The sequence below is a fragment of the Hydractinia symbiolongicarpus genome, chromosome 4 (genome assembly GCF_029227915.1).
Source record: "Hydractinia symbiolongicarpus strain clone_291-10 chromosome 4, HSymV2.1, whole genome shotgun sequence".
Taxonomy (NCBI): domain Eukaryota; kingdom Metazoa; phylum Cnidaria; class Hydrozoa; order Anthoathecata; family Hydractiniidae; genus Hydractinia; species Hydractinia symbiolongicarpus.
Genome location: NC_079878.1, coordinates 1,576,222 through 1,588,360, shown reverse-complemented (window position 1 = coordinate 1,588,360; position 12,139 = coordinate 1,576,222). Strand labels below are relative to the sequence as shown.

The window sequence follows — 12,139 nt, the reverse complement described above, 5'->3', positions numbered from 1 at the left end:
AGTTATGGAAGCAAGTAAGGGGGAAGAAAGAAATAATTTGATTTCTCATTTAAATCGAGGTGGACTGTGGCAAATTTCTCTTCCAATTCAAAAAGTATTAATAATCTGTGAAAATACTTCCGACTAAAGACTAAAGATGTTAGTTTAAGAAAAATTAACATCAAATCAATCAGAATTGGCAAACTTGTGTCATATCAAGGACTCTTTTAAAGAAGTGGTTTCTACTGCAGAAATTCCTATTTCTACACAAGTTAAAAAAACCTCACTGTTTTCGATAATTCAGTTGTATACAAGATCATCAATGTAAACTCTGTGGAGTAGAAAGAAACAAGATGGTTTTCAAATCAATTTGTTACCATTAGTAATTGAAAATCGCCATCTACCTAACTGCAGCTATGCACTTGCGCCAAGAAGTTTAAAACAAGTTAGAACACGGAGTATTATTCAGTTATTTATTTATTGAAGGTATACTAAAGTGTGTGTGAACATGGAATGATAATTTGTACATGCTTATACGTGTAGTATGCAACTTATCCAGCAGATATATATCAAATAGTTGTGATATTAAAAACCGCGCAATTATTGAATACCTTGAATATCCATAACCCCTTTGTCCCAATTTTTTTGGGTTTCTAGGTCATTTTGTATTCCCTGCTCTTTGCCATACGCAAATCGTTTCGTCGCAGGAGTACGTGCTAAAGCTTGTCCCAATTGGTACACCTCCTCAACGAGACCTTCCTCTATAGTTGTGTCGACTGCTGCGTAAACACACCGCTTGCATGCAGTGATTGATGCAGCTGGAAACTTTGCAATTCGGTTTGCTAACTCTTCAACAAAAGGACCAATCTCGTCTGCATTCAAAGCTCGATTAATTGTTCCATACTTTTCTGCAATGTCAGCATCAAAGTCATGCGCACCCAATACTATTTCCAAAGCTCTTCCCAACCCCACTTGACGAGCCAATCTTTGGGTTCCACCACCACAAGGTACAATACCCATGCCTACTTCCATTTGCATAAAGACAGCTTTCCCACGCGCGGCAAACCTCATATCACATGCCAACATAAACTCGTGACCTCCACCTCGAGCCATACCTTCAACTTTCGCTATGGTTGCTTGTGGTAAAGTAGAAACACGATGTAAGACTTTCTGTAAGTAAAGCAATGATTCTTTGTCTTTCTTCACTTCCTCAGCTTTAAGATCGCACAGCATATCAATATCTGCATGACATACAAATATATCTGGATGTGCAGATTGGAAGACTACAACCTTGACGCTCCCGTCTTTTTCGAGTTTCGATGATAGACTATCCAGATCTTTCAACATGGGCATCCCTTGCACATTGACAGGTGGGAAATCAAACGTCACCCAAGCAACGCCTTCGTTCACATTTACTTTAAATGTGGTGTATCCCTCGTGTGCCATAATGATCACTAGAAGAAGGTGTATTCACAGTTAGAATATTACAACCTCAAGCAGTGAAAAAAACTGAACATCACACAGTTTTTCTTATAAGAACTAAAAAAACTGGCTTCAACCTTGTGTTTTTACTGCGTTTTACCAACCTTGTTCCCGCCCCCCAGGATAAACTCAAAATTTGAGAAATTATGCAAACTCGAATATAAAAGAACTTTCTTTGTGAAAAACAAAAAAAAAATAATAAGGGTTTACAAGATAAAAAAGTAGAGATAAAAAATATAAATAAGAAACCTGATGTTTGTGATGAAATTAAAAACTACATTTTAAATTCCCTTTTCATATTACCTTGCAAACAAAACAGAATTCAAATAACGTCTATATGATCTCGTACCTGAAGGCTGAAAAAGTCTTACGAGCTTTGTAAAGCAAAAATAGTCTATTTCATTCAGCTCATTTACCTCCCGCAAACCGTTAGAAATAGCTTCAATCTTTTTAGTTCCTTTCAAATCAGAAAAGTACTCTCCATAGTTGTAAACATTGAAGGGGTAAAAAATCCTCCCTTTTTACTTACTTTGATTAATAGAACACAGAGTCAATAGGGAGACAGAGGAAATGGAAAAGTTAAAAAGTTTATTTATGCAGATTTTGTTACCTTCAAATTATGCAAGCAGGGAAGCAAAAGAAACGTTAACTATAAAAACCGCGTGGGGAGGAGCGCTTAATAAGTTGAAATTTATATTTAATCTTTCATTCAACAAGTACATGCGATTAAAATATTTTCTGAAAGCGCGATGGCATTAACATAAAACACCTATCTTGGAGTAAATAAATAAATAATTGAATAAACACCTATTGATATTATCGCATATAAAAAGAATTATTCGCGAATGTGAACAAGCTCCGCAAAAGTTCTTGACCATACGAAAGGTTCTGCACGAAGTAGACATTATCAAGATCTGTTTACACTAATCTCAGACCTTTTTCTACTTAAACTGTTTTTGATAAGATCATTAAAGCTGTATTTTCAAGATTTTCTAAAAACTGCTGAGCAGGCTCATCATTATACACTGTCATTCAAGAAACGTTGCATCTACAATTTCCCCAAAAAGGATTGGTATTGTTAGGGAGCGTTCACTTATTACGTAATCAAGTAAGGGGAGGGGGGTCATCGAAATTGCTTACGCTTGATTATGGGGGAGGGGGAGGGGTCAAGTAGGTTGATGACATAAGCAAATCAAAAAAATTTAACAGCAAATTCTATTATGAGTGGGAAAAATATCAACTATCTAAAGCGTTTGCATTCACCATATTCTATATGTTGCATGTAAATTATAAAGGTAAAATGTAAAACTAGCCATAGTTACCACTAATGCGCCCCGAATTGCTAATAATGATTTAAAACATTTACATTTAGAACAAGAATGAAAATTAAAATGGAAAATGGTGGTATTAGAACTTATTATTTTCGTTATTTTCACATTTGGCTAAGGCTCTATCTATAAAGTTGGATCCTGAAGACTCTTTCTTAGATCTTGATTAAACACGTAAACATTGCTTTTGAATTTTGGTTAAAATTCGTTCAAAAGACTTACGCATACATTTTTTACTTAACAAATCTCCGAAAATTCTTGTGCTGAAATAACAAATTGTGTCCGAAAGTTTTTCTGCTGAAACATTCTCCACCAAAAATTTTAGTTCTGCGTGATAACGAATATGATAACAAGAAATGCAGTACGGAATTGGATAGAGGCTTGTGAATAAGCTTATTGCCTGGGGGAAAATTTTTAAATAAAAAGCCCTGCGACTTGAAGATTTCCATCATTAGCCTGAAAGATTCTGAAATTTGAAATAGACTTTAAAAACGGAGAACAATGGGGTATATAAACACATCAAAAGTATCCTAATTCCCAATTATTATTGTAATTAACGTAAAATACAACTTTATAGATAAAAAATAAAAAATATTTTTTTTACATATATATAGTATATATTTTAAAACAATAATTAAAACTTTAACTGGATATTTTTATAACTGATCTCGATCTGAAAAATTCTGAAAATTCCAGGATACAGGATTGCTATGTATGAACTTCACGATTCGAATATATATAATAACTCGTTAAAGATTTTTCGAAAATGCTGATGGTGCATGGTTTGATAACATGTTTAATTATTGTCTACTTCTCTTATTTAAAGTTAGAATTTATTAAAAAGATACAAATCAATGCCATGTGATGCACAAAAGGTATACTATATAAATATTTATATAAATTTAGTCAAGCTGGTTAAACAAGAAAAATTAAGCAGGCGATACAAGATTTTCAAACCTGTGGACAATACAGGACTTATTTTGTCGAAATCGATTTATTGACATATATATACAAATTTGATTGTTTATTATCGAGGAAATTGATTGGTCATTGTTTTCGAATTAATAAATTTGTCAGATTTAATAAATCAACAACATCATATTATAATTTCAAGAAAAAACGTGAAAAAGTAAGAAAACAAAGAAACCTGTAACCTACTGTGGGTAGCGTCTAGTTGTACTCCAACGGCTAATTATGTTATGTTGTTGATTAATTTATCAGTTCAACTTGATGATTCATGATTCAACAAATATCTTTTTATATATACACCTGATAGTAGCCCCACAAAGGTTCCTTTAGAAGTTATTTTACTCGCCCAAAACGCCTGTACTTTTTACGATGTATGTGGCATACCAGCACCCTCGTTGATAAAATTACATAGGGCAGGATAAAAGTTTTTTGTTGCTTGCGACTTTTGAAAAAACGGGAGTCTAATGAAAGCACTATTTTGTGCAGTTCTAGCTTGATAGCTGTAGTACAAGTAAGAGTAGTTTTACGACTATTACCTAATAAAATGCAAGAATTTAAAAATAAGTATTTAGCTCCCTAGCTACATAAGTAAAGCTATTACGACAAGCCAGACCATCGGGAAGGAAAGACCAACAAAATGTAAGCAGTTTTAGTCATGGCCATACACGGAATCTTCTGTTCTTGATTGACTTTAAATTAACGCCATAAACCGTTCTGAGTTTAATTTCATATAAGATATAAGTAATCCTTCTACTTACTTACTGTTAACAAGTTTGGCAACAACGTGGACCAGTCAGGGAAATCCTCTTAATTAAGCTGTACAGCTTAATTTGGATGTCAGCTTAATTAGGATGTATCATACAGTCTAATTAAGATGTACAAAACTTTGATCGTCATAAACACACATTTAACTGAATTTTAGCATCTATCTAACTCAATAAATCCAATATTTACGTGCATATAAACATCTCCTATACATTAGTTATTTCGTAGCACCCCGGAGATCCGCTAAATTTGAAGTTTTAAAAATGTCCGCTTAAATAGGCTGTATCATGTGACGTGCATCCTATCTAGGATGCAGTACAGCTTAAATAGACTATCGCTACGATGAACCGTTGTTTCAATTTACACCGGACTTGAGTTGCTGCCATTATGAATTCGAGAAAGTTAAAATGAAACTACATGACCAGCGCGTTATTTGACGCCGGACTTGCGATTTCTAGCATTCTTTATCCATATCTTTTAAACCCGGGGTTCTGGAGATACCATTTTTTTTTTATAACGAAGTGGTCAAACTGATGATGAAAGAGCTGCAGCGGTGATTCTGCTAAAATTTACATTTTTCAAGAAATCGGGGAAAAACTTTTTCTACCTCCTAATTTAGATGTATGTCACCTAATTAAGCTGCATGATACATCCTAATTAAGCTGACAACCCAATTAAGCTGTACAGCTTAATTAAGAGGATTTCCCTGACTGTGGACAAACAAAAACAAATATTTTCTTGAAGATAAATTCACATGCAGCCTCATTTAAGCACATTAAACGACAATATTAATATTACAGACAATATTACAAAGCCTCAAATTAACATAACAAAAGAATCTCGATTAACATTTTTTATGGCAGTCAAATCTTTAGAGACAACAAGGAAACCGAGACAAGATAAGTTTTGCTCGATCAGTGTTTTTTTTGTCTTGATGGTACCAAACACACAGGTTGTGTTATATCAAACCTAGGTTGGATGTTCGAGGCGAAGTCCCCCGCGAAGTTGAGAGTAAGAAAAAAACTTCTCCATACACAAAACAAACACAATATACCCGCGGTCCACTAAATGTGCGCCCCTTCGGAGCGGCGCAACTATAAATATTCGTAATTTTTTTATGGTTTTTTTTGTTTTTTAGGGGGGAGGGGGCTTAAATGGATGACGACGTAATTCTGGGAGGGGTCAACCAAATGATTACAACTGATTACATGGGGGGAGGAGAAATTAGGCGAAAAATTGATTACGTAATGTGTGAATCCCTTATTCTTTCAGCAAAAGCAGTATCAAAATGTGTAGGCAGTGTGACAACAAAAAAATTTTCTTATATACGCTGTGTCTGTGACAGGCAAAGTGGTGTGTTCATTTTTTTTTTTTTTTAATTGCTGAATTCTTAATAATTTTCTGTTAATTTTACACCTTGGTAAAAAAATTTCTTTTATAAATTTAATGTTGTCTCAAAAAGGAAATACGCTTAATTGTTTCATCATAAAGAATGTGGACTATGATATATATTGTTAGCCACTGCCAAAAATGATCTTTTAAAAGGTCATCTTCTGACGAAGGCATTTTTCCGTGCAGAATCGGAGGTAAAAATCCTCCGAAGGGCACGTAGGTCTGTTATTTTCACCACACTAGTCGTTAGCCCGTGGAAAAATCCACGGGTTCGCCCATCTTTTTTATACCGCATTAATGCGATATAAAAAAGAAGGCTTTGCAAAAATTATAAATTTACCCTGACTTTTTTCTTTTATCCTAAACTTTTTTTTCATTGTTACCACCTTAATAAATTGCAAGGAAGATTGCACAAAAAAAGGAACAACATTTTCTGTTTTTAATCTACAAATAACATCGGCAGTAGTTTAAGTCACACAACGAATGGTCTCTCAGTTCTTTTCACTTCGAGAAGCAAGGAATGGGTTGTCAATTCTATGATAATCATCATGGTTTCGTTTGCAGTAACTGTCGCTTCAAGGGGATACCACGTTTTCAAAAATACGTCCTGGAAAAATGCAAGAGTTTGGGAAAAAGTTAAAGTGGGGATGGAAACGAATGAATCGTCACTCGAAATTGATCCTTGTGCTAACAGAATTAAAACTCGATTCTTTGACAATCTTGTAACAGTTGAACTTAAATTCCCCTTAAAACATCATGTCGTGTTTATTACTTTATTAAGAGTGAAGGCGGAACAGTTATTGGTCATGTAAATACTTTAATGTACAGACCATCGCCTATACCATCTGGAGGTTTGAAAATCCCGATACTGCTAACATTTACGTGCAACGATAAAAAAAACTTACGATTGGAATTACACTGGCTTAGTTGAAGAAAATCAGAAGGAGGATGACAATGACACAGATACTGACTTTCCAATTAGTGCAAAAAACGACATAATTGTGTCGGACAAGATCTTCGTACTTTTTCTCGTAGTTGTTTTTGTGTAAAAACATACATAGATAAAATATAAAAAAATTAATTCAAATTCCCTTGTGATGTTATCTACAGGAATATCAAAAACTAGTCGGGGGAAAGTTTTTAAGTGACTTCAAAAGAGCCGAAATTCCCCCCCTGATTATTTTATTATGTCGACTGCCGTTATTTTAGAGCAGTTAAGAAAGTATACGGTGGCGTCTATATGATGGAACTTCCTCAAATAGAATGTTCGTTTTCTAATATCTTCCTTAATGATACTACACAGATTTTTGGCGAATTATAGAGATCTAATGTAATTTTTGCTCGCGTAGAACTTTCTCATAGATTGAGACATTTTTATGAAAGCGTTTTTATTCATTGTATTCTACGAAGAAAGTTGAAACAAGACACGAATTTATAGCGTTTTGGTGTTAAACTTTGGGAAATATTGTTTAATTAATTAAGTTTAATTAATTAAGGGCTTATAATTTAAAATGTTTCAAATTCGAGGTGCATTTGTCAAGGGTAAGATTTCTTGTTATTACGTGATTTTCCATTTCGTCTGGTCTGGTATAAGTGCATTTCAGACGGAGTTCTCCAGTTTAATTTTTTCCTCTGTAGAACAAGCACCAAAACCTTATTTTACATAATAAAATAATACAATAAAAACTCAAACAGATCCTGTTTTGTTATCGAGTATACATATCTTGTTCGCTTAACCGAGAGAGGTATATAATTGACATGGTAAACGACAGACTGTTTATTATATGATTATATAAATAGCATTGCTAAAAGTACTTTTCATTGTATGTGTAACACGCGAACATACAACAGCACATGTGTTAAGCACTCCACACTAGTTGTACGACATGGTTTAACTGAAATAAGTGGTCAACCTAACCTGCAATGCTAACCTGAATGTTGTAAAGTGTTTCCTCGATGCTGTATTTTCTTTTTTGAAATATATTAGCTCTTATGCTGGGAATTTTGTTTAATTAAAATATGTTTTTATTGGTACAACGTTTTACTCAAAAAATGAGGTAACTTTTCATTTCATTATATTTCAGTCTTGCGTTTGTGGAAATTTAAAAAATAGAATTATAGTAATTATCCTGGCATCCCTTTAAGCGAATGCTATGCAGGTGAGACTTGAGTCTTTTATTGAATTACGATATATTGATTAGATATTGGCTTCATACATATGAGAACCCTAGAGTAGGATAAATTGGTTGGTGGCTTTCGTCTCTCAATAAACTATAACTCAGTTACAGATCGTTGTCTAACAACTATAGCAACAACCAGACAATTCTTATTTCCCTGCAGGAAAATCGTTTGCGACCCAGCGTAATTTTTCTCATTCAATTCTTTCGATTTCTCCGGGGCGGAGAAAAATTTATGCGAGTCTCCTGGCTAGCTCCTTAATTTTTAGATCAATTTTTTTACAGAAACGTAAGGTAACCTGTTTGTCAAGTATGCACTAGAGGCAAGACAACATTTGATAACAGTACAAAAGAGGACAATGGTGAGTTTGGGTGTTAGGTGTTGCGGTTGGTAATGTATTATGAATAGTAAAAAAAAAATAACAAGAATACTTGTTAAAAATAAATTCAAGATATTCCTAATATCTGCGCAGTCCTTAGGTCTGGCCGTTTGATCAGTCATCTATGTATTTTGTTCAGTAATAATAGTAGAGTAACACTTTTAGAGTTTAGTTTTAAAAGCTCAAAACAGTAATAATAACGCTATTCCGTAGCATCAATACCGAATGGTCTTTTGAGCAACCTTTTTAAACAGATATGTATTGAGCTATTCCGCAACCTTGAACCAGGACATTCTGTGTTTTTAGATATTTCACTGTTAGGCCTAACGAGTCTGATAATCTGGAAATCATTGTCAATTACACGTGGAGATTTAATTAAAGCAAAAGCACGGACATAAAATCTTTTTTAAAAGTTTGAACAAAGATTTCTCTATTTAATGACATTTTTGGACGAAAAAGCAATTTTTTTCTTACTTATCGTCTTTAACAATTTATCAATTCTTTTTTGGATGCGATAGTTTTCTAAAAAATTACGAAAATCATCTTTGTAATTTTCTCTAAAAATGGAATTAAACACGCATAAATTCCAAAGACTTGCTTTTTTTTTAGATAAATAGGACCTATCGTGTCAATTTTAAGAAGTTAAGTGCAAATGCATACGCAAAACACAAAGAGCTGAAAATTTAAACAAGCAATTTTAATACTCATCGTGAAAAGAAAATGTCATGGCATGTTTTTTAAAAAAAACGTGAATTCTATGACTTTTCTGTACCTAACTAAATCCCGAGACTTTTTTTATGATCTCAGGAACCCTCATGACCCAAGGCCACTTTGATGACGCATTCAGTATCGTGATATGAAACATTTAAAACATTTCCACCCTCTACTTGATTTCACAGCACCATCGAAAAAGTTTGTTAAAAGTGGATTGATTTATAGACAGCAACGTCAATTCTTACTTAAGGCGAGTGTAAAGAAAAGTGCGCATGATTTTTATAATCCAAATATCATCTCCAAATAACATTTTCATAACCTGATATGTAGATATTTTGGAAGCTCTTATTTTTCTCAATTGAGTGATATATTTTTTTTGGAAAAATATTAATGTCGTTTGAGGTTTAGGTGTATACAAAATTTACCCCAGTCTCTCCTAACTGATGTTTCTCTTACAAAACGGCTGGATTTTTTTTCAAAATTTTTTGACCATTCTTCCCAGCTGGGCTGTATCTAAAAAGGGTTTTTACTATTTTGTTCAACATTATATAGTTTTCTTACTATTTCATATTCTTCCAAATGCTACTTTTTCAACTTGTTTTCTTTCACATAGACGGCTGTAAAAAAATTTAAACACGTTTTTACAAAAAAATAAAAAAAACCTTTTTAGATATATTATATTTAGCTTTATTTCAAAACAGCTCTCCTACACAAACGTTATTTAGTTTTGTAAGAGAAAGTTCAGATGTAGATACCATTTTATCAAAAAATAAACACTGACAAAAAGAGTTTTAAAGTTTTGAAGTTTTTACCCACATGCGGCTACTTGCGGCATTGAAATTACACTTGACAGGTTTTCTATTTTTAAAGCGTGATATTTTTCTCTTTGGAAATAGAGAAAAATATCAGCTCTTCAAATTTTTTGTTTGTTTTGAAGGAAATATGCACACGTGAGCACATATGACACAAGAAAAAGTGTTACAAAGATCATCACAGCGTTATTAGCGAGTAAACATAAACAAACAAAATAAACAGAGATCCAGATGGAATTTTTGAAAAAAAAATTCATAATTAAAAAGTTTAGTTTATTTTGCCCTGATTTCACGAAAAAAAAAAAACGAAAAAAAATCATTTTTTCCTTTACACTCGCCCTAAGAAACGTATTAGCAGGTATATTTCTATTTGGAAATTGAATGGGTATGCGAGATTAATTGGACCTATTAATTTACAATATATAGGAACTGATTTTACACTCACTTTTTTAGCATTGAAAACTGTTTCCTCAAGAACCTCGTTAAAAAAGCCTCTGTTAAATCAACAGAAACGTTCAGATCAGATAGTCAACGCTTTCGGGTTCTTCAATCTATTTTATAGGAAATGGCTCACAAAGCCAAGAGTGTAAGGATTCTACCCCTCCCTCCAAGAGAAAAGACAAATTTAATATTTTAGAATTGTTAATCACTGACAAACACTCAAAAAGCAGTTCTATGAAGCTGCTGGAAGAAAAAGAAGTACAAAGTACCTTCCATCCTCAAAAAAAATCATGTTTTACGCATGTTTACGCTATGAAACATTTAAACGACAAGTCTCCATATTGGTCTGTCCTTTTTTTCGAGATGCAAGCCATTTCTAGTTAATCGTCATATATTTTAATTGTTTACACAGAATTGTTCCACGTGTCCACTTGAAACACCGTTATGATAAACACAGTGCGCTATTTGATAGAAATATCATTATAAAGAATTTCAAACACTTTTTCGGTGATTTTAGATATTTTGTCCAATGTCCAATTAAATCTGACAAAGAATTGTACGAAAAAATTGTCGTCCTGCTGGTTGTATTTCAAATCGAGCACAAGTTGACAAAGTATATATGAAATGTCGGCTGAAGTAATTTAACCCTGACCAAACTGTTTGAAACATTTTAACTGAAATTATTTCCAGTTATATCTGTTTCGCTTTTTACATAAAGCAAGTGACACTCATTTGCTGTCCACCTTATTAAAAAAAAAAAAAGAAAGAAATGCACACCAAACTACATTAAGAACTAAAATTTTAGACGGAAAAACTTTTGGGCACAATTTTTTTTTTCAGCCGAAAAATATTTGAACAAGATTTGTAAAAAATGTATGGGGTAAGTCTTTTGAACGAATTTTAACCAAGTTTCAAAAAGTAATGATTACGGGAAATGACACAAAAAGAAGGCTAAAAGCATTTAAAGTGTACATATATTTAATCAACATCTAAAAAAAGTTTCTTCAGGATCAAACTTTATATATAGAGCCTCAGCCAAATGTGAAAATAACGAAAATAATAAGTTCAAAAACTGCAGTTTTTATTGATTTTCTGCTTACCCTATATATAATTTCTATGCACTGGTCCTTTATTAAAAAATATTAAAAAAAACAAAATTTTCGGACAAAAAAACTTTTGGCAGAAACAAATTTCGGACAGAAAAACTTTCGGACAGAAAAAAAACCCGAAAAATATCCGTTTCTAATGTACATCCAGAAAAAAACAACAAGTCAAAAATCTTTACAAGTTATATTATTAAGATAATAAAATTAATGAAATACATATAAATATATAACATGTAATATTTTACAAGTTTGCAGGTAATAAAATTCTATTTATTGCACCACAGTAAAACAGAACAGGTTCGGATATCAGGGAAAGTAGTCTGAGTAAGCAATACATAGAACGAATCTCAATAAAATCCAATAAAATAAATTGGTAACCGATATTCGGAAAATTAGTTTAAAAAACAAAACGTCTTAGGGAAAGCCAATTTTCAGTAAAATTATAAAATGAAAGAAAATGAAATATGTATTTGTCAATAAATCATTAAAGCACACAAGTTACGCAAGGTTCAGTGAGACATTTGACAGCAAAGTCAAATCAGTTAACTCCAATCTTTTAGAAGCCAATAAAACACATTAACATCAGCATAAATA

General features: G+C 32.8%; 1 protein-coding gene across 2 annotated transcripts; it reads right to left on the bottom strand.

Annotated features, from left to right (window-relative positions):
- Positions 1–1,896, bottom strand: LOC130642424 (short-chain-enoyl-CoA hydratase-like). 2 transcript variants are annotated; one of them, XM_057449515.1, is made up of 2 exons: positions 1,765–1,884; positions 1–1,433 (listed from the first exon to the last, which is right to left on the bottom strand). In XM_057449515.1, exon 2 carries the CDS (start codon positions 1,423–1,425, stop codon positions 580–582), a length of 846 nt encoding a protein of 281 aa, XP_057305498.1. In that variant the 5' UTR covers positions 1,426–1,433; positions 1,765–1,884; the 3' UTR covers positions 1–579. The 2 variants fall into 2 exon arrangements, with proteins under 2 accessions (XP_057305498.1, XP_057305497.1); XM_057449514.1 differs by having other exon boundaries at positions 4–1,433; positions 1,811–1,896.
- Positions 1,897–12,139: the final 10,243 nt, after the last annotated feature.